At 29.0% G+C, this 22,745-nt stretch overlaps 2 protein-coding genes across 2 annotated transcripts; one reads left to right on the plus strand and one right to left on the minus strand.

Moving 5' to 3' along the window:
* Positions 1–4,755: 4,755 nt before the first annotated feature.
* LOC114374237 (lysM domain receptor-like kinase 3) lies at positions 4,756–6,352 on the minus strand. Its single transcript, XM_028331856.1, has one exon. It carries the CDS (start codon positions 6,242–6,244, stop codon positions 4,970–4,972), a length of 1,275 nt encoding a protein of 424 aa, XP_028187657.1. The 5' UTR covers positions 6,245–6,352; the 3' UTR covers positions 4,756–4,969.
* A 4,882-nt stretch (positions 6,353–11,234) lies between these two features.
* On the plus strand, positions 11,235–12,158 carry LOC114375486 (kiwellin-like). The gene has a single exon (XM_028333272.1). It carries the CDS (start codon positions 11,269–11,271, stop codon positions 11,917–11,919), a length of 651 nt encoding a protein of 216 aa, XP_028189073.1. The 5' UTR covers positions 11,235–11,268; the 3' UTR covers positions 11,920–12,158.
* Positions 12,159–22,745: the final 10,587 nt, after the last annotated feature.

Genomic DNA, 22,745 nt, shown 5'->3' on the forward strand with positions numbered 1-22,745 from the left:
TTATCTTCTTTGATCTTGATGATTAAGGTGAAAGTAACCAATATATAGAATAGGAGGGAGTACTATTATTTAAGGTTGTTTTTATAATATTAAATTAAGGTGCGTATTAATTGCTTCTTAATTTGTGTACCAACCTTTAGATCTTAATAGTTTTGGACCAAAGGTAGTTAAGAGCTTTTATTACTCAAAATTAAGCAAAATAGAGTGAAAACTATTTTTGAAAAAACTATGAACGTGCGACTTAGAGTATGTTTATAAAGTCATCAAATTACGGTATGTGAATCTAATGAGGGGTAAAGATTCAAGTTCAACATGTATCATAAAACATAAATTAGATAATGCAAATATGGTTTTTAAAAACAAAAAGATTGATGAACACCAATTGTTAATTAGCACCTACATAGAAGTCGTCCCTTTATTTGAACAAGGGATCTCTTTCTGAAAGTAATAAAATTTATAGATGTTCATCATCAAATTATAAAAAGTCAACTATTTTTCTAGCCCCAAATATATATATATATATATATATATATATATATATATATATTAAGTTTCACAAAAAAATTGTTTGCGTATACCCTTGTTTAAAATAGTTAAATTTAACCTTTATGAAAAATACTATACTTTATCACCTATTTTCTTTAACAAAAAATATATTTGAATAGTTATGCTTTATTTCTACACTGCCAGCCAACAAAAATTTATTGTTTATATAATTTTTAAAGTAATTATTATAAAAATTAATAAATTTGCCAACATTTTTTTTAGAATTGTGATTTTAGTCAATTTTTTTGAAATTTTTTACACAGCGTATGACCTGTTTTTTCTTTAAAAGTATTTCGTCAAACAATAAATAAGAACATTTATGACTAAATACTGTTAAATAATATTAATTAAGAGTATTTTTATGTTACATTAAATTAAAGTACGTTAATTTTTGTGCTTATTAAATGCTTCTTAATTTGTGTGCTAACCTTTAAATATTAATAATTTTGGACCAAAAATAATATTTATTAAGAGCTTTTTTTATACTCAAAAGTAAGCAAAATAGGGTGAAAATAATTTTCGAGAAAAACTATGAGCGCATGACTTAGAGCATGTTTATAAAATTGTTAAATTACATTATGTAAATTTAACGTGAGCGAGGCAAAGATTCATGTTCGACGTGCCTGGTAAAACATAAATCAGATAACGTAGACACACTGATCTATAGTTGTTAAAAGCAAAAAGATTGGTGAACACCAATTGTTAGTTAACTTCTAGCGAGAAAGAGAGTGAAAAAAACTTAGGTATGATATTTGATGTGATGTAACAAAAAAGAAGAGATGTTGTTAGAGTATTTTAAAAAGTATCCTCTCCTCTCTGATCATTTTTTATTGAATCATAAAATTAAGGAAGGAAAGTTAAATCATTAAATATGTCTAAAAATAAAATAAATTTTTAATTATAGCATAACATAATTAGACATTCAATTAATTTCATTAATAACTAATTAAATACTTAGCCTAAGTTATCATGTTAGATCCTCACCAATAAAAATCTTCAATCTCAACAAATAACACACATAAGTGAATATAAATCAATAACAACTTTGAATATCTCTTTTAATGAAATCTTACCCAATGATCATTAAGAATTAATAAGTCAAGGATCATTATTCTTTACTGTTAATTTCTTACTATAATGGTTATGGTAATTAAACTAATTATTTAAAAAAAATTCTTCATTTTTTGATATGGGTTTTGCATCTTTAAATACGAGAAGTAATATGAAAGAAAAGGTAATATTAGAGACAAAAAGAGGATGTAGTATTTGAAGAAATACTCATATTTTTATTAATTGTATGGAGTGAGAAGAGTGATTGACATTACATGAAAAATAGACTTTCCTAATAATAAAGTGTTGAGAATAGTATAAAAGATAAAATTGAAAAATCATTATTAATATATCAGCTCATGACTCATAATTAGAATCAAGTATTTTTTTTAGGATGCGACTAATATATGGATCAAAGGAAGTACTATTTAGTCATAAATACCCTTTTTTATTGTTTGACAAAATATTTTTTAAAGAAAAAACAGGCTATATAATTTCATGCTATTACATGATTCTAAACTATAGTGTAAAGAATATGTTGTCAAATTTGTTAATTTTTACAAATAACTATCTTAAAATTATATTAACAATTATTTTTTGTTGGTTGAGAATGTAAAAATAGAGTATGACCATTAAACTTTTTTTTTTATAAAGAAAACAAGTGATAAAGTATAGCATTTTGCATCAAGATTAAATTTGACTATTATGAATAAGGATATATGAAGACAAAAAAATTAATAAAACCTAAAATTTAACCCTTGGATGAAAATTTTAAAAAATGAGAATAGGAGATAGTGATATATATATATATATATATATATATATATATATATATATATAATAATTAAAATGAGAATACTTCTTAAAATGAGAAAAGAAAACAATTAATTTTAACCCTTGGATGGAAATTGTAAAAATTATGCATTTTTTTTATCTGTTTCTTTCTTGTACTTTATATATTCTTCTCAATTTTTTTTAACGTGTGTACGTTCTCTCTCCAAATATTTCCTATAATACACCTGTTTCATTTTTTTTTCACTACTACACTAGTTTTAGTTTTGCACGGTAGGTTTGGCCACCCTCACTTTCATGTTTGATCATTTGCATTTTTTTATTTTTATTTAAAATATTGTAAAATATAAATATTATATTATATAAAATATTTTTAATTGATTTTAAAATTACTTATTTATTAAATTGATTTTTTTAGTTTTTTTTTTTAAAGAGAAATATACATATAAAGAAAAATAAAAAAATTAGATAAAATTAGAGTACAATTTTTTAATAATGTTGTATGTAATTTTGTAGTTAAATTCATGTGTTGTTGATGTTTTTTGTTATGTTCGTTAATTAAAAAATAAGAAAATTAGTTTGTAATTAAAAAAAAAAATAGAAAACACAGTAAAAAAATAATTGATACATCTATCTTATACAATAGATACAAAATTTCAAAGTTATAACAAAAACAATTGTCCTAATATATATTCAACTTAAATTTTTTCTTAGCCAAATATGATTGTTTAAGTATTTTATTGATAATGTAGTATAATGTTCTTTTATAAATAAATTGATAAACAAAAAGTATTTTCATTTTTAATTAAATGTAATGACATAAATAAAAAAATTATATTTAGTAAAATAATTATATTAAAAATTTTATTTTTTTACTAAAATAAATATATTATCATACAAAATTCAGATTTTTTTAAAAAAAAATATTCACCTAAAAAATATCTTAAGTAAATTAAATAATATAACAAAAATAATTTTATTTAATAATATAATTTTCTTATTAAAAAATTAATTTAATCAACCCTTAAAAAAATTAATTTAATAAATAAGTAATTTTAAAAACAATTAATTTTTTTTATATAATATAATATTTATATTTTATAATATTTTAAATTTTTTTTTTAAAAAAAACAAATGGTCAAGCACGGAAGTCAGAATAACCAAAGTACCTTCCCACGGTGCACCTAAAACTAGTGTAGTAGTGGGAAAAAAATGAAACAGGTGTATTATAGAAAATAATTTGAGAGAGAAGTACATGTTGATAAAAAAAACCATTCTTCTCTTTCGGTTTGAATGGACCTTGCTCCATGGTTCACATCGCAGCACTTAATTTTCTTCACTCACATATGCAACAATTGTGTCTCATCATCAACGTTCTGTGCCATTTTATGCTCCGACTCTTCATTTTCATTTCTCATTTTAAGAAGTGTTCTCATTTAAATAATTTCATATAAGAAATTATTTAAAACTTAGGGAATTGGTTATAATTAGTTTTTATTCATTATTGTTAAGTCCTTATGAGAATTTTAATTAATTCTAACATAGTTGATTTTTTTTAAATGGTATATGATACACAATTCATGGAAGTTCTTTGAGAGCAGAAATATTAATCTGAGATCCATGGAATTATTTTAAAGTTTCATTGACGCATCAAATAAGGTGATTAGCGTAAGGAACCATGATAATCAAGCCTTGTTATTCTAACACGTGTTTGACTAGTTATATTTTGATATTTATCATTATATACCAAAAGTTTCGTTAAATGCTTGAAAAAAAAAGTTTTTTAGCTCATGATAATTTTACGTAATTCAAATAGAATTAACTATAATAAAAAATACCTATAGCCTCGTAAAGATCATTGTATAAAATCCATATAAGAAAGTTTTGTCAAATATTCTTGAAGTAATAATGTACTATATAAAATACACATATTCTATAACTCATGTCACAATCAAATAAACAAAACCATTCTATTCAAAGACCAATTTTGACATATTGAAAAACAAAAAATAAGAAATCATTGTCAATTTACTCTATGTTTCTTCTCTAGTCTATGACATGTTATTATAATTTATTTAACTACTGGGGAAAACTGCAATATATATATATATATATATATATATATATATATATATATATATATATATATATATATATATGCCATGTTTAATAGTAATAATAATAATAAGCATCAAGTGTACGGAGATTATTTTTAAAAAATATTGAATACATAGAATTGGCAACATTGATTTCGAAATGGGGCGATCAAAGGCAGCTTAAAGATAGTTGACTTTATATAATTTGATGTGAAGATTTATAAACTTGAATTACTTATAGAAAGATTTGAATAGAGAGAAGACTTATCTATTGTTTCAACCACCAAATGAACGTGATCAGTGAAATATACTCCAACACTAGTTATTTATTCCACCTTTGATATTGCAAGTGATCAAACGCAATACTAAAAGGACATCCTACAAATTCAGCTCATCTTTCCGAAAACATAAATATTCCACAACTGGTGTCACAATCACCATCAAAACCACGATTTGACTTTAATTAAAAAATAAAGCCGCCAACATCATCGAGGTCCCAACGTAACAGTAATATCAGGCATCTTAATACTATCTGACCAGATCCTCGACGTCAAATAAAACTTTGAGATCTTTCCAGCCACGCGTCCCATGTTCGGTCTCTTATCTGGATCCACGTGTACGCACTCCAGCGCGACACGTGTCAACTTCTCAGCAACGTCGACTGGAAAAGAATCTTTCAGTCTCCGATCCACCCACCTCCTCAGCTTCCCCTCCACGCTACCCTCGTCGCCGTCCACGGCGGCCCTCGCCGCATCAATCACCGACATCCTCACAAATTCGCGCGTTTTCTCGTCACACTTGAACTTCAACGGCTCTTCCCCGGACAAAAGCTCCAACATCACCACTCCGAAAGCGTATATATCAGACTTCTGAGTCGCAACGCCGGAGGCTGGAAATTCTGGCGCAATGTACCCCCGCACGCCCTCGAACTTCTTGGATCTCGCCGGCGATGATGTTATTTTTTCCTCGATTTCACTAATTTCGCCTAATTTCTGGTTCTGGAGTTCGACTTCGCCGCAGAGCTGCGCGGCGCCGAAGTGGCAAACCCTAGCATTGAAGGAAGGCTCGGTGACGATGATTCCGCTGCTCTTGATATGGTTATGGACGAAATTGATGTTCAAACCGGTTTTGTTGTGAATGTAATCGAGGCCGTGAGCGAGATCCGTGGCGACCTGTATTCGCGACATCCACGTGGAGAGAACGGTGAAGTGCGCGTTGTTTTTGTTGCGGAGGCAGTCGGAGAGGGTGGCGCCGTTGCTGACGAAGTCGTAGACAAGGTAGATGTGGTCACCGGAGACGGAGGCACCAAGGAGTTTGATGATGCTGACGTGGTGGCTGCGGCAGACGACGGAGAGGAGTTGCTGGAGCTGGTTGGTTTGGAGTTTGCCGCGAAACTTGCGCTGGAAGACAATGACGTCGGCGCCACGGAGGGTGCAGCGCCAGCAAGGGGTGGAGGAGGAGTGGCGTTTGGAGAGGAAGTTGTTGGTGGCGGCACAGATTTCGGAGAAGTCGTAGATGTGGGGGTTTTCGGGGAGCGTGTCGCGGAGGGAGGTGATGGAGGAGAAGCTTGAGATGGAGGTGTCAGAGGAGAGGCGGTAACCGGTGGAGCCGCTGTAGGAGGTGGAGGGATTGTCGGAGAAAGAGGTGGGCCTGAGCGTGGGCCTTGACGAGGGTGTCCTTGGGCTTTGGGTGGGGCGTTGTTGGGAGCGTGGAGTGCGAGTGGGACTGGCCGCGTTGGTTGCCATCTTTGTCTTGCACATAGGAATATGAAAAATGGGAGAGAAGAAGATCTTTATATATACTGATTACTGGGGACAGTTGAACTTTGAAGATTCAACACTGATTAGGAAAGCAGTAGCCAAAGGGGGTGACGATAATATTGATGATTAAGCGTTTTAATTGTCCACTCAGAAAAGAAAAAATTAAGTAGTGCGCTAATATTGATGAATCATGCGTTTGAACAACAAGGACTTACTGAGGCCAAAGATTTAAAATAAGTGCTCTCTGATTCCCACATTATCAATAACTTTGGATTTTTATTTATGAAGATGAATAACTCTACATATTAGTAATAACTTCTGCCATTACTATTAATTTGCGCATAAAGTTATAAAACGTTATTTTTAATTTGATTTAATGTAGACAAAAAGAATTATAAAATATAAAATAAAATTATTTTATTTTTAAATAAAGGGAAAATGTAAATATTTTAATTTGATCAAAAAGAAAAATGGTTGTTGCGGTCGTTTGGTTCAGCAAGGAATGACCTTCAAGCAAGACCGTGGCACACCGATCGTCGACGCGCAGTGCCGACACCCACTGCGAACCAGCATTGAAAATGAAGCAATTTTGGATTTGGTTTCATTTTGCACAAATCTGGTTTCAATTTTTGCAGATCTGATTTTGTTTTGGGCAGTTTGAAGAGAAGAAGAGGAAGGCACGATCATGAGGGGTTGTAGAAACTGGGTTAAAAGGGTCTAATTGGTAATAACAAATTTAATGAGAAGAAAGGAGGATAACTTAGCAAACTGAGAGGTGAATTTAGTAAGACCATGAAATAATCGGCCTCGCAATGATCAAAATGCCAGAAGAGTCAGATACCATAAACTAGTATTTTAGAGGCCCAGTACGAATATAATCTATCAGAGATTTATAGTATAGATTATTGTACGTATCTTTCGGGAATTGCTTGCTGGGGCACCAGAAATTTCCCAAAATGCTGAAATACCCTTATGATATTTTCGATTATAATAGCAGGTTTAATTTTTCATTTTTGTAGTGTTATGCTTTTTTTTTTGTAAATTTTCCATCACTTATTGTAAATTGCTTTTGTTAAGGGCTATTTGGAAGCATATTTGGTCTCCGATGGTATACGTGCGTTTGTGAGGTGTATACAGTAAATTTTGGTTGATTTTCGTTATCGGAAAAGGAATCCGTATGATCATACGGATTGCTGATCCGTAGGTACGTACAAAAAATATTTTGTGATATGGACAATTTTTTTTGTGGATACGAATTTAAAAATATTTATTTTGTAATAAAAAAACTATAAGTAACAAAAATTTAGCAATGATAAAACAAATTAATTCAAAAAATATTTTAGTGATTAATTTTAATTCAGTAATTGCTTAAATTAGATTGCTTAAATTTAGTGATTAGTTTTAATTTAGTAATTGGTTAAATTTAGCAATGATAAAACAATTTAATTCAAAAAATATATATAAAGTTTTTTAAAATTATATTGCTTAAATTTTAATTTAGTGATTAATTAAAAATAATTTATTTCAAAAACATGACCAAATTAATTCAAAAATAATAGGATAATATTAGACATGATAAAACAACAATTATATATAAGAACATGATTGCAAAACATTTATGATCAACACATGATAAAACAATTATTATAAAAAAACTATTATATAAATAGATTGTTCATAATAATTAAAATGTTCAATGTTTCACGTCATAAAAATGTTCATAAACATGGTCAAAAAAACATACGGTTAACGGTGGAATTGATGAATTCAAAGATTATTTTCATGTCAGCTGTCAAGGACAAGGTTTCACATAAATGTTTCCATCCAGCTTCAATTTTAAGTGTCTTCCTCCAATGATTGAACACAAGCCAACATTTTGTCACGTCTTCCAAATGCAAATGAGTTTAACCTTTATCTTTAAGAAAAAAATACATGGGGCTTGAAACGTCCTAATATTAAGAATAATGTTATGTCAGTAATTTATGTTATGAAATTTAAAACTTGAAAGATAAAGAATTGTTGACAACTAAATTAGAAAGTTGCTTACCAGGCTGCTACAGCTAACTTTTTGCGGATTGAGATAAATCTTGAAAGTGACAGAATTTGACACTTTATGGTATAATGAGTGTCACCTTGAGAATGATTTGGGTAGACTAATGGTCTTGAATATGGTAAGAAATAATACACTCTTACCATAATGAGTTAAGGACACTTGATAATCTTCGGTCAGGTGATAAAAATGTCTTAGTGCTGTCTACCATGCTACAATGGTTGGTTGATCCAAATCTTTGTTGTAGACAATATTATGATAATTTCCTACCTTGTCAACCAAATGTCATACGCCGTCAAGTACGTCCTTCCACCAAACAGCAAATGATATACTAACTTCACTATAAGTCTACATTTGATATAACAAAATAAGGTTGGTTAGTTACACAAAATAACAAAAAAATTATATGTTAATTAAATCAAAATGAAGATGATCTACTCCTTGGTGTGAACGATGTTTAAAATAGTATCTGGTGGAATTGCGACCTTCAGCATCATCTTCGCCATTTTGCACCATTCTCCGTGCTCTTCATTTGTTAATTCTGACATAATTAATATTCAAGCATGATATAACAAAATTTATATTCAAACGATTGACAGAATTATTAATCTATTAACTCGACATATATTGACAGAATTAGCAATTGCAAAAGCTAACTAACTATAAACATGTCACGTGTAAATAAACATATCAATATATAAGGTAGACATTCTTACTGGGCATAGTTGCAAGAAGCATTTCTAGTTCCTTGTTGAGACTGGTTAACCGCGATGACGATGGAGCAGAGCATCACATTCTGAAATATATTTGACAAAAATCATTCTCTAAAAAAGATTAACAAACTATTTTTTTAATATCTAATCTAAAATCTAATGTTACTTATAACTAAGGTATTATTTTTGTTTTTCCCTTATTTTCTTAAACCAACAATCTTTTACAATTCACACAATTGCTAAAATTATTACAAAAAAAAGTTATTACAAAAAATTATTTTTAAAATATTCACAATTTTAAAATTTTTTTACGAACCTACGGATCAACAATTTATATGACCGTACGGATTGTCAATCCGAAGGTTCTTCAATTTTTTTTGCATAACTCTTGGTTTCCAGCGACGAAAACCAACCCATATTCACCATATGCTCCTGAATAACGCACGTACACTGCCGAAGAACAACTACACTTCGAATCCGACCTTAATAGAAGAAACTTACACTAAGTGATCGAGATTTTACGGAAAAGAAATGACACTGCAGATATAAAAAATTCCTCCTGTTATTTATAACCAAAAATACCCGTAAAGATATTTTTGACATTTGCAAAATTTGGTGGGTGTCCCAAGCAATTTCCTAAATTAGTATTTTAGAGGCCCATTACGAATACAATCTATCCGTAGATAGATTATAGTACGTATCTTGCTAGAATTATATGTAGAGATCATATATAACATGGGCCTTCAAAGACTAGACATTGAAGATAATACATAATTGTGAAATTGGAAATTAACATCTATAAATCCAACTATTTGGTCAATGGAAGCTGTCAATATCGCACAGTATTTTAAGTAAATAATGAGCTACCCTAGGAGGCAAATAGTAATAAATTCAAAATTGCAACAAGACTGCAACACTTGAGAAAAGATAAACTTTCTCTCGCAGATAATTATGATAATAACTAATATTTTACTTAAAAATTTAATGGGCAACAACTGAATCGAATTGACGAATTCTTCTTACTACTTCAATTTTTATTTATAAAATTGACTTAATTTCAGTTTCAGTCTTTCATCATTCTAATATTAGAGAATGAACCGTACAAAGAGTTTGGTCAAGTCAGATTGCATACTAAAGACGGGATATCGGTCAATCTGTCGAAGCAATTAAGTTGGGCACGTTTCGGCGGTAAGTACAACCGTAGAAGGACTGTATTCGGCAAGTCAAGGGCGTTATTGAACAGTAACTTTATCAATTCACAACTCACAGTTGCAGCCCATTCGCACTTGTGCTTATTATCCACATTCATCTGAATGCACCAACAATTTCCTAATTCACTTCAACCATATTTGTTTGGATTTCTAGAGTTTGCTAACGAGCTCAAATGTACAGGCTGAAATGAAGTAATCTAGATTTGCATGTCATGTTATCGTTAGAAGTTTTCACGTACGTAAGTACGTAAGAATATCATCCCTTTCTTACTTAATTAATCAAATTGCCTAATTATACACCAAAAAAATAAAACGTAAGATATACGACAGTGAAGAGAAAATCCTGGCGAGGAGAGGATTAAATAGTCGAGAAAACAAGGCAACTTGAGCCGGAAGAGGTGCTCTTGGTCTTGGAAATTTAATTACCAAGGACAAAAACATTAATATAGCCCATTTTGGCGACGTAACTTCCAAGTATATATCTTAATTTGCTAGCCATATCCATGGGAGTTTCCGTGATGATCTTGATTTCATAATCTGCTCGCAGCCATGAAGCATCCTGCATCCCTAATGATTAATTGAAACTCAATTGTTTCTATAATGTTCGGAAACGATGTGTGATTACTTTTTTTGCAAATGCACCAATGTTGTACTAGTTAGATCCGAGGCAGCATTAATGACAAAGAAAATGAATTTGTAGATGAAACATTTTTCTTTAATTTGTTGATTAAGCATCCATCTCTTTGTCTAAAATCTAACAATTCAGCAGAAAAAAAATATTCATCTAAAAGAAAATTACAAAAAAAGTAATTAAATATTAACTGAAACTACATCTTTAGACATTATTAACCTTTAATTAGATTAATAGTAAAATAATTAAAAGAAATTTATTAAGATAGGAGGCTATGTTTGAATCTACGGACAAGCAATTTGTTTTTTGTTTTTTTTTTTTTTTTGGGCATATACAGCTTTGGAAACTCTATATAATCCTACGTTAGCCATGTGCCATAGTCACAAAACAAACACACCTTCTCTATTTTAAGTAATTCAATGGCTTACACTGCAAGTCTTGTGTTCTTAGCTTCCACTTTCCTTATCATAAACTTTCCTCTTCTGGCAAACGCTATCGGATGCAATGGACCATGCAGAACCCTCAACGACTGCGACGGCCAACTCATTTGCATCAACGGAAGGTGCAACGACGACCGCGACGTCGGAACCCACATCTGCGGAGGCGGAATGCCGCCAAATCCGCCACCAAGCGGCGGAAGCTGCCAGTCCTCGGGAACCCTAAATTGCGGCGGAAAATCGTATCCTCAGTACCGTTGCTCTCCGCCGGTAACTTCCTCGACGCCGGCGATCCTGACGCTGAACGACTTCAGCGAAGGCGGCGACGGAGGGGACCCGTCGCAGTGCGACGAGAAGTTCCATAACAACACGGAGCGTGTGGTGGCACTCTCCACGGGGTGGTTCAACGGCAGTTCGCTGTGTTTGAAAATGATAAGGATCACGGCGGGGAACGGGAGGAACGTGACGGCGAAAGTGGTGGACCAGTGCGACTCTGTTAACGGCTGCGACAGGGCACACGCGGGTCAACCACCGTGCCGTAACAACATCGTGGATGGGTCACAAGCCGTGTGGGATGCGCTGGGACTTGACTCTGACGTGGGAGAAGCGCGCGTTACTTGGTCCATGGCTTGAATCAAATTTTAACCACTAAACAAGAAAAATGAATAATGAACAAGGATCGACAAGCATTATATCATATGGCTTGTTTTCTTCTTAATTTGCGCTTTTTATTTTGTTTTTGTTACCAAAAGGATGGGAAATGAAATGCTCACATGCATGAACATTCCATTCTTTGCTTTGGTTTTAAATAATAATAAAATTATGCTGATCACTGCAGTTATGCACTCATTTGATATATTTTGCTGCCTCAACACATATATATGTTGAACACTATTTGCTGGTCCTGCTTTCTATATTTCTCTTCTTATTGTATCGTTTTCCATTTACATATCTTTTTAACTACTTCTCGGTAGCTGTATGCACTTGATAGGTTTTATGCTAAACATATAAAAAAATCTTCTAAATATATACTAGTATAATGTAAAGCTAATAGTAGTGAGTGAATAATACACTCGTAATTTCCCTGCAAAAATCGTATACTTAAGTTAAAATGACTAAGAAAATTAAATATCAAGGATATCATATAATTCAATCATATATAGACCCATAACTTGTAACAAAAAACAAATGTAGACCCATAAAACTTTAGTTTCTGTTAAATAAAGTTTGCTTGATTAAAATTATTAGCAATTTGGAGAAGGATCTTTTTTTTCCTGAAGTTAGATATTTTTTTTTTATACAAAAGCAACTTGAAGTCTTGAACTGAAAACATTGCTCTTGGACGTTAACCAGCTAGCAAAGACGAAAACATCAATCTATATGGAAGTTAGATATTTTTTTGTGGCACATTTTTTTCTTTGTTATTTTTTAATAAAAACTTTAAAATTATAAATAAGATTCATTGAATAAAATGAGACTTACATAATATTGTGATTTTTCATAAATTTTAACAAATAACAAAAACATATTAGAGAATATGTGCTTAATTAACAGAATATATTACTAACATTCTATCAGATAAACTCATTTGTTAACTGTATGCTTGATTTTGCGTCAATATATAAAATACGCATGCAAGTTGCTTGAAGCAAAAACAGATAGCTTATGCGTATTTTGAAGGGATGTGATGTGAAATTTTAAGTAAGGATGTATATTTATTTAAGGCTTAAAGAAACACATACTAGATAGTCTCATTTCAATCAAATAAGTTATAAGCTTGTAAATTAACAATCTAACGAAATAATTAGTTATGGACGTCGTTGACGTGAAACTAAATCCATACTTGGAGCAAAACAGATTCTAGTATGCATGATTTAAAGACTTTATGAAGTCTTGCACGTGCAAGACTTCTCTTTTTGTTTGAATCGAGTGAGAAGCAATTTTCCAAAATGGAGGCTATATTTTTTTTTTGGTTAAATTATATTTTTTCCTTTTAAACATAAAAATGTTTAAGATTTGTTTCATCAAAAGATTTAATATTTTTTTCATTCTTATAAAATTATAAAATTATAAAATTCAGACTTTTTACTTTTTAATCAAGAACAAGGTGTATACATAATCAATATAAAAACATTATATTTATATTGATTATATACTTAACTGATGTAGAAATATTATGTTTTTATTGATTCAAACTTATATATATGAGCGAAAAAAGTAACCAATTTTAATTCTCTGACAAAGAAAAAAGTATTAAAGTTTTTGCATGAACAAATATGAAATATTTATAGATTATGAGGACGAAAAATATAAAGGCATGAGGCATAGTCTCCATTGTAAGTATTTCCAATCCGTGCCGTAACAACATCGTGGATGGTTCCTAAGCCGTGTGGGACCCTCTGGGGAATATTGCTCACTTGGATCAACGTTCCATTCTTTGCTTTGGTTTTTAACAAATAAATTTAAAACTGATCACTGCAGTTATGCACTAATATCATATATTTTGCTGCCTCAACACACATATATCATATATGTCCAACACTATTTACTGATCCTGCTTTCTATATTTCTCTTCTTATTGATCGTTTTCCATTTACTTGTCTTTTGTCTTTTTAACTAGCTGTATGCACTTATCGATCTTAAGTAATCATTTACCTTTTACAAATAAATATAAAAAAATTGTAAATTATATTTTTTACAATATTCTACAAAATTATATCTGTAGAGTTTTTACACATTGTGCTGGATATTATTCTAATTACAACTTTGGTTGATCGTGGGCAAGGAGTTTCATTTCATTGTTATTAAATAATTTGCATGCAATTTTTATTTTTATTTTTCAGGCATTATCATTTTATCCTTTTAACTTTATCCTGAGAAATACATTAACTTTAAATGTTAATTATATATTCTTATGGACAAAGACTATTTTGATCTACATTGGTTCAAAACTTTTCTGAACTTCGTGACTTGTCACCGAAAAGTGTCTATTTCCCATCCTAGCTTGGGCCACTAACCGGCCTGGTAGCCTATCACTATTAATTTTGTTTTCTTCAAGAAAATGCTATAAACTATCTACAGTATTTTTTTTCTTGAGTATTATACAACATAAATACTTATTTCATATAATTAAATGTGGAATATATTAATTAAATTTTAAATTCACAATAAAAAATTTAAATTATAAGAATTATTATCTTTTTATCCCTAAAGTCTATTAGATTTATACTTTTAGTCCTTAAATCTAAATTTTGATATAATAGTAACATTGGCAACCAAATTAAAAGACTTATCTACGTCATAAAAAATCTAATAAAATATCATTTGTAATTTTAAAATATAAAAAAACATAGCATATATGCCTGCAATGTAAAATATATTTTACATGTTGAGAAATTAAATTATAACCACTTTACTTAAAAAATATAAGTGTAAACACCAATTGACATAAATAATAATAACTTACTGTCCATGATTAAAATCTTTATCTTAGTTATGAAATAAACTGTGTTAAAACAAACACAGAAATATCCACCTTGATGAATATTAATCATGATTTCTAATGAGAATTACTTCATATTAATATAATGATTGGTAAAAAAAAATTCTATAAATATAACTCTATATATTAATTACTCAGTGTTTTTTTTTACTGATTACATTGGTTTTATTAGTAATAAAGCGTTTTTCCTTATCGTTGAAATGCTTCATATGATTGTGATTGGCAAGTGGCAACCTTCCCGTGGCAATTATCCTTCCAGCCTTGATCTATAATATTCACAATAATCTTGTGTGAATTAATTGAAGCGTCCTGTTGCTTGTAACTTGAGAAAAACAAGAGCATCTTCCATCTCAATTTGACCCCACCGTCCCACTTCTTTAGACACTTTCATGTCACGAAGCAAATGAATGGTCAAGGTGACTGAAGGATCGTTCAATGTTCCTTTCTGTGAAATTTCTTCTTTATATTATTTCTTCTATCTAGAACACACAAACCGACCCTATTTGTCAGCTACACACGAGAATCTTCTCCATGGAGTGATATGACAAATACAAACTTTAAGATTAATGTAAAACACCTTTTGTTTTTGTTGTTGAATGTACGTGTGGGCAGCTAGACTTTAATTTTCATTTGAAGTTAATGACTCTTATTAGGAATTTAGAAGAAAAAAAGAACCAAATTTCAGAATGACTTTAATGTGGATTTTATTAATTGGTTCTTAATTCAAAGTATTTTGTACCCGTTTTTTTTTTCTTTTGATTCAAGTACTACATAGGAAAATTACTACCTACATGCACGTATACATTAATGTGAATGGATACCAACACGTGATTTATATATATGAGTGGTGATAGACTCAAGCAGGCAGCGGATCTTGCCAAAAGGCCAAAAATATCACATACTTAAAATTATTTATAATATCGTACATAAAATTTTATATACTATATAAAAGTTTGAGGACCATGGCTACCCCATCTCCCTCCTAGTAAGCTCTGCCACCGGAATCAAGTTCCTTGAATGAGTGGACGAGAAGACATAATCTATCTTTAAATGTACAAAATATAGTATTAATGAACGACTTAAGATATTCATTACAATCATATGCTTATAAAAGGAAATGTGAGTGAACAGATGATGACAGCTTGTAAAAGTGGATATACAAGTTAACTCTTTTTTTTTTATTATTAGCAAAAGGAAATTTATTAATAATGAATACAAGGAATACTCAATCTCACATTCATAAAAAAAACACCACTCAAACCCACAATTTAAATCAGTTTTTTTTTTTACCTTGATTTGGATTAACCCGCCAATTATAACAGCCTTCATCGTTTGCAATAAAAAAAATGAATCTCATATTTTTTTCTGTTAATTTTTTGGCTTATAAAGAAAAAATAATTTTAATTAATTTAAAATTCGATGAAAAAATAATAAAATTATTTTTGTTAATGATTAAATTTCAATAATACTTGAATGATTTAATATTAATTTTGGTGTATACGTGTGTGAGACAACTTCTCTATGAATATCTGAATTTTTTTATTATAATGAAAACATGTGATTTACATGTGAATTTTGTACAAAAACTGTCACAGAGACAAAGAAATTAAAATAAGATAATTACTATAATAAAAATTAAGATTATATTTTTTTATACAATTCTTTTTATATTATCAAAATCACTGGATAACAAAATTTCCAGTGTTCAAAGTTCAAACTGTAATATAATACTTAATTGTAAAGTATTGATCATGGAGGATTGATATATATAAAAGAAAAACAAAACAAAACTTGTACAATATACATGAAGTAGGGGCGTGCTTTTATGGGAACAATCCAATCGTGTTGGTTTTAATTATCTTTCTTTTCGGCTTTAGCCTTCCCCGAAATGAGTGCGTGGACAGGCCTACTTATGGAACCTTACATATTACATTGCAAGAATAGTACGGGTGCTAAATGTTAGGTCTTCACGAAGGGACAGGCTTTCACGTCGGAGGAACAAGAAATAGAATAGTGGCAGAGGGCAACCCTAGTGGCAAAAGAAAAGAAAACTGAGAAAGAATAAATTATTGTTTTAGCATATCAATGAACAGCCGGGTGATAATTTTAGACTATGTTTAGTTTATCATTGAGTATGAATTTTGAGACAGAATCTATCAGCCTAGGAAAAATTGAACGCAAACACTAGAGTATATATGTTTTTATAAAAGTTCTTTTGCTATCAAAGTTAATTTATAATGATAAATTAAACATGTATTTAGTCCTCAAAATAATAAGATTTTGATTTAATTTCTTATTATCTAAAATCTGAGACAATTTTATCATATTTGTAAAATCATTTTGTATTATAATATTTAAAAATTAATTTAACAATAAATTATATTTTTCTAAAAATTATTTTACCATAAAATTATAAAACTTAAGAATTAATTGGTCATACTTTTTATATATTTAAAAATCAAATCACAATTTATTATTTTTGAGACTAAATTATCATTAGATGAAAAATATTTGATAAAAATCCAACAACATGTATATCCAACACCTATAGATATATATATATATATATATATATATATATATATAAAATAAAAATATTAACAAATATTTAAAATAATAAATAATTCAGGTATCATTACTGATGAGATTATCATTTAGCCGAAAAGAAAAGAAAGAAAGAAAGATTGATAGTGACATGCACGCACTGAGCACTGTACTGTTACACTGTGGTGACTCACACTGAGCAGCGCAAAGGAAGCGAAATGAGAAGCACAGCACCTGCAACTGTATAGTTACCTCTAGATACAAATCGTCTAGGCTTTCTGTTGTGACGTGATTGTATGACCATACTGCAATTAAGACCTATACTAGTGCACTTTATTAGGGATTGTTCCTTTTGTTGTCTTTTCTTTTTATGGTTAATTTTACCTTGCCTTCACTATTTAAATAAAAATTAATCCTGTGGTTTACTTTTTCAATATTCAAAATTTTCTTTTTCAAAAGAGACTTTCTATACCAAGTATGTTTCTCATGTTATATTAGTCAATTTTTTAAGATATTATATTTATCAATGCTTATAATAATAAATACTTTAAATATAACAGTTAAAAAGTATTTATTAAACTTTTTTAATGATTTATAAATATTTTAATATATACTTTAAATCATTTTATAATTTTAATAAAATAAATAAATAGTTTTACATTAAATGTTTTGTATATCATGATTTTTAATGCAATAAATATGGATGTCAGAGCATTTACTATTAAGTTTTAAAAGTAAAACAAAAAGACAAAAATATACTTAAAAGCTTTGAATCAGTACTAGTACTACTAATTGTTTTATGTGATTAAGTAATATATATTTAAAAGATTTTTTTTTTGTTAAAAATACTTTTTATATTAGAATATGAAAATTAGTAAATATATATTTTTAATCTGATTACAGATATTGCGTACGGCATATGAAATACACTTTAATGAATATCTTTAGAATACCTTTTATTTAAGTTGTTTTGTTAATTTTCTCAATCAACATTTTAAGAATATTTACTATTTTTATAAATAAATAAATAATTTTTAGAATAAGAAAATATAAATATTATTTAATACATTGAAAAGTTTTAAGATATTGTATAAATAATTGTGAAGTATGATCCACGCAAAAGTAGTGGTATTTGTTAAGTATATTAAAGTGCTCTTTAAGTAACTTTCTTATGTTGAAAATAATGTTAAACAAAATAAGAATAACAAATAATATATTTATTTAAATTTAGCTTCATGTTATAAAATTTATTTCTTTCATGTAATAATTTTCTTGTTTATAACGTTACTTTTAATTGTTCTTTTAAAATTTAAAAGAATATTTTGCTTAAAATGGTGACATAAAAAAGACTGTTGACAGAGGTCACCTGGAGATGTTTAGAATGGGCAGAAGTGAAGATAGAGTGAGAGTTATGGGGTTTCGAACCAAACAGGTTGCATTGCATTGCAGATCTTTTGCTTAACGGCAGTGATAATTCACCATTTACCGATAAATTCAAAAGCTGATCACACTAAATTCCTAGCACACAGAAAGAAAGCCTGCCTCTCATTATTCTCTTCTCTTTCTTTCTCCCCCGAGTTGTTTCTGTGTCCTTCCCTTCAAACAAGTGACCTCTTTGTCGTGACTATGCGATTAAAATTGACATGTGTTTGGTTCTATTCAAAGTGAAAGGAGTAAAAGTGTGTGTTAGGAATGAATGATGAAAGTGATAAAAAGATGTGGGTGTTATGTTGTTTTACTTTCATCTCAAATATGGATGAAAAAATTGGAAGATTCATGTAACATTATAAGGTCTTGCATACGGTAAAAGGATACATGTGTGAAATAATTTGTATTTAATTCTTATGTAATTTTTTTAATTGAATAACTACATATTATTAATAGAATTAGTTTATAATTTCATGAATTAAAAAATACTTGTGATTTTTCACTTTAAAAAAATAAAAGATAAAAAGTAAAGAGAACACGCCCACTCTAATTTGTGTTTGAGTAAAGTTCTTACTCTTTTTTTTTTTATATTATTTGTATTGTGGGACTCGTGTTTCACTTTATAACCCATGACCAAAGCCTTCTCTGCACTATGCGTCAACCATAATCAATTATATGCGTCAACCAATAATATATATTTTCTCTCTTCAAAATGTTGATCTAATCCACAAACTGCCTTTTTTGTTTTGGTTCGTTTGGTATTGTTGAAAATGTGATGAAATATGGTAGATTGAAAATAAACGGGTAAGAAATAGAAAATGAATGAAAAGATGAATGAAAAATATCAAAGAATGATAATAAATATACACGAAAGGATATATTTTTATAGGAATGATAATCGATTATATGTACCAAAATGGGTTTTTGAAAAATGACAATCGATTGAGAGAATGTAGTCCATTTTAAATTTTTTCTTTAATTTTCTTCTTTCCTATCTTTTTTTGCTAGCTAACACTTTTATATATTTTTATTCATCTTATTTATTATTTTATTATTTTAAATGATATTTATTTATCCTCTATTTCTTTCTCGTCTACTTCTTTCTATTTTTTTTTGTTACCTAACACTTTTCTATTCCATCTCTTATCAATTTCCAGTTACATCATTTTTTTCTCTTCAAGAATTTATTATGCACAGATTAAATTCAGATTTTGAAAACTACTATTACATATAAAACAACTTATTTGATGCTTTAATATAAAATTAATTTAAATTGTGGAGAAAATTTAGTTCAAATTTTTAAGGTTTGATAAAATTAAATTCAATATCTATTTCTTTCTTAACAATTTTTTTCTCTCTCTCTCTCTCTCTCTATATATATATATATATATATAATATGCGTAAAGAAATAACGATAGAGATAGTAGTTTCGAGTAAAGATAAAAAAAAAGTCTAGAAAAGATAATTACTGTTACGTAGTTGGCAAGCTTTTATTAGAGTGTTTATGCGTCATGAGGTATTGATCTTGGCGATACCCATCCAATCACAATTAATAAGAGATATTATATGTTAGTTTTATGGTTCAGATATTGTACAAAACCTGACCCATCCACGTGGTCCAACAATGTGTTGACTGATTATGAGAGATTTCTCTGGTTTGGGGCATTTCATCAGCAAATTCGTACGCATTAAATATGCCAAAAATGATCTTACGTTAACATCTTTAGCCACGGGCAACGGCACGGCCACGGTTCATCCCATGTTCTTGCTAGTATGTCCTTGTTTTACACTGCTTGCATGTTTGTTTCATCATAATTTATCAACTTAATTATAAGAACAAATACTTCTTATTTATGTATTTCTTGTAAAAATGATCATTGATTTTTTAATTAATTGGAAAATACACATAATTAATAAGTAAGTTTAGAGCGTTCGTGCGACAAGTTAACTTAACTGATGTTTTTACTTAAATTCGATAAAGCTTCAACAACACTTGAAATAAAACTAGATTAACTTCACTTATTGACATAGTATATTAATTTTAATATTACATATAGTTAAATTGTATTATTAAAGAAATATACAGTTATATTTAAAATATAATTTATAATGTTTTGAGCCTCATGGGAGTACACCACTAGTGAGCTATGGTTTGGGAGTGGTGGCTGGGAGCATTGAATTCATGCTTTGAGGTGAGCAACATAGGTTTTTGTGTTTTAGGGTAACATGAATTGGCCAATTTCTCTATTGTTCTCTAGTTATACTGTTATAGTATTTGATCTGCCGCCGTAATTAAGGTACCACCTTGTTGCCTAGCTACTAACAAAGAATGATGGTAAAAATAGAATAAAATCAAACAATTAAAAATGAATGATTATTTCCAATTTTCAATGTGACAGTTCTAAAATAAAATGATTTTTAATCATTCAACTACAAAATATGCAATTAAAGTACAATACAATGAAATATATATATCCTTTAATTCGTGTGAAAATGATTAATTTAATTTTATCACTTAAAATTTTAAAGTTAGTTTTGGACATGAAAATCATATATTTTATTAACAAAAATATTAACACTTGTTATTTGGAGTAAGGAGAAAATCAATTCCCCTAAAACAATTACTCAAATTTAAGTATTGTTAAAGAAAACAAGGTAGGAACCTCAGAGATAGATATGATAAAAGGAGATATATGATAAAAATAAGATGAAAGAAAACATAAATGTATAAATATCTTTAAAAAAAATTGCTTGTGATAACTGTTAAGTCCACCGAATTTCTGATGGAGTATATATTTTCTTTTGACAGTTGATATTTTTTTTCTAGGTCATAAATAATCTTCACAAATACAATCATGTTTGAATAATATATGACTACATTGGTCTAAAAGATTTTTCTTCACTGTATTTTACATAGTTACATATTTAAAACTTAAATTCGACATATCTAAATTGAAAAAATCTCATATCAATTAATATACTACATAATAATTTTTTACAGAGTTGGTCTACTGTTTTAAAACTCAAAATAACTTAAAACAGTGATTGTCTTACTAAAAAGTAACTTTATGTTATCAGGTTAAATTAATACGGAGGTCTTTAAACTACTTCACAGTTTTTAATTAGCTAGGTTTCTGTTGTTAACGCAAGGACTTTATAAAAATAATACAATAGATGATCAATTTGTCCTCCAAAGTATGATATACATTTAATTTTTGAATATACAAAAAGTGAGACAAATAAATCTTACCATTAAATTTGTGAAATCAACTTATCATTCAATTATAATGTTTAAAAATTAATTTTAAAATAAGTTATATTTTTAGGTTTAATTTAATATTAAGTTACAAAAATTTTAAATCAATTTGTCATTAAAATATATGTAAGATTAGTTTGTCGTATTTTTTTCACATTCATAAATTAAATTTGAATTTTACTTATTTCGAAGATTAAATTGTGGATGTTTCACACCTTCAGAAATAAATTTAATTATTTATCTTAAAAAATCTATGAAAGCTAAGGCAACTAATTGAGAAAAAAAACTGTTTAAAAATATAATTAAAAAAATCAAATAATTCAAGAGCTTACCAAATAATTTAAAAATAAATTAAGAATATAGATAATATCACTTAATTGAATAGTGTATTCCCAATTAGTGCATGAAATATATCAAAACATGTATAAGGAAAAACTTGAAGTTTGATCAAGAGAAAACTATAAGTGCAACCGGCAGATTGATGCTTCTAGTGTTTGAGAATATTAGATAAAGAACAAAGATTAAAAATACAGAATTTATAACCTAGGTGAGAATATTGATTAGAATCAAGTAAAAATAGTATAATTTGGAGGAGTAAGAATACTCAGCACAAACATGCAAATGTGGCAATGTTGGATTCAGAAGCTGCCTACATAGACTTCTAAAAAAATACATCAGAAGAATTTTGGAATTACACACTGGGTCATTGACCCATATAGAATTTATTTT

The sequence above is a fragment of the Glycine soja genome, chromosome 11 (assembly GCF_004193775.1).
Source record: "Glycine soja cultivar W05 chromosome 11, ASM419377v2, whole genome shotgun sequence".
In the NCBI taxonomy this organism is placed as follows: Eukaryota; Viridiplantae; Streptophyta; class Magnoliopsida; order Fabales; family Fabaceae; genus Glycine; species Glycine soja.

Excerpts from the sequence above, each read along its gene's own strand:
- LOC114374237 (XM_028331856.1), bottom strand. The coding sequence starts at position 6,244 with ATGTGCAAGACAAAGATGGCAACCAACGCGGCCAGTCCCACTCGCACT.
- LOC114375486 (XM_028333272.1), top strand. The coding sequence starts at position 11,269 with ATGGCTTACACTGCAAGTCTTGTGTTCTTAGCTTCCACTTTCCTTATC.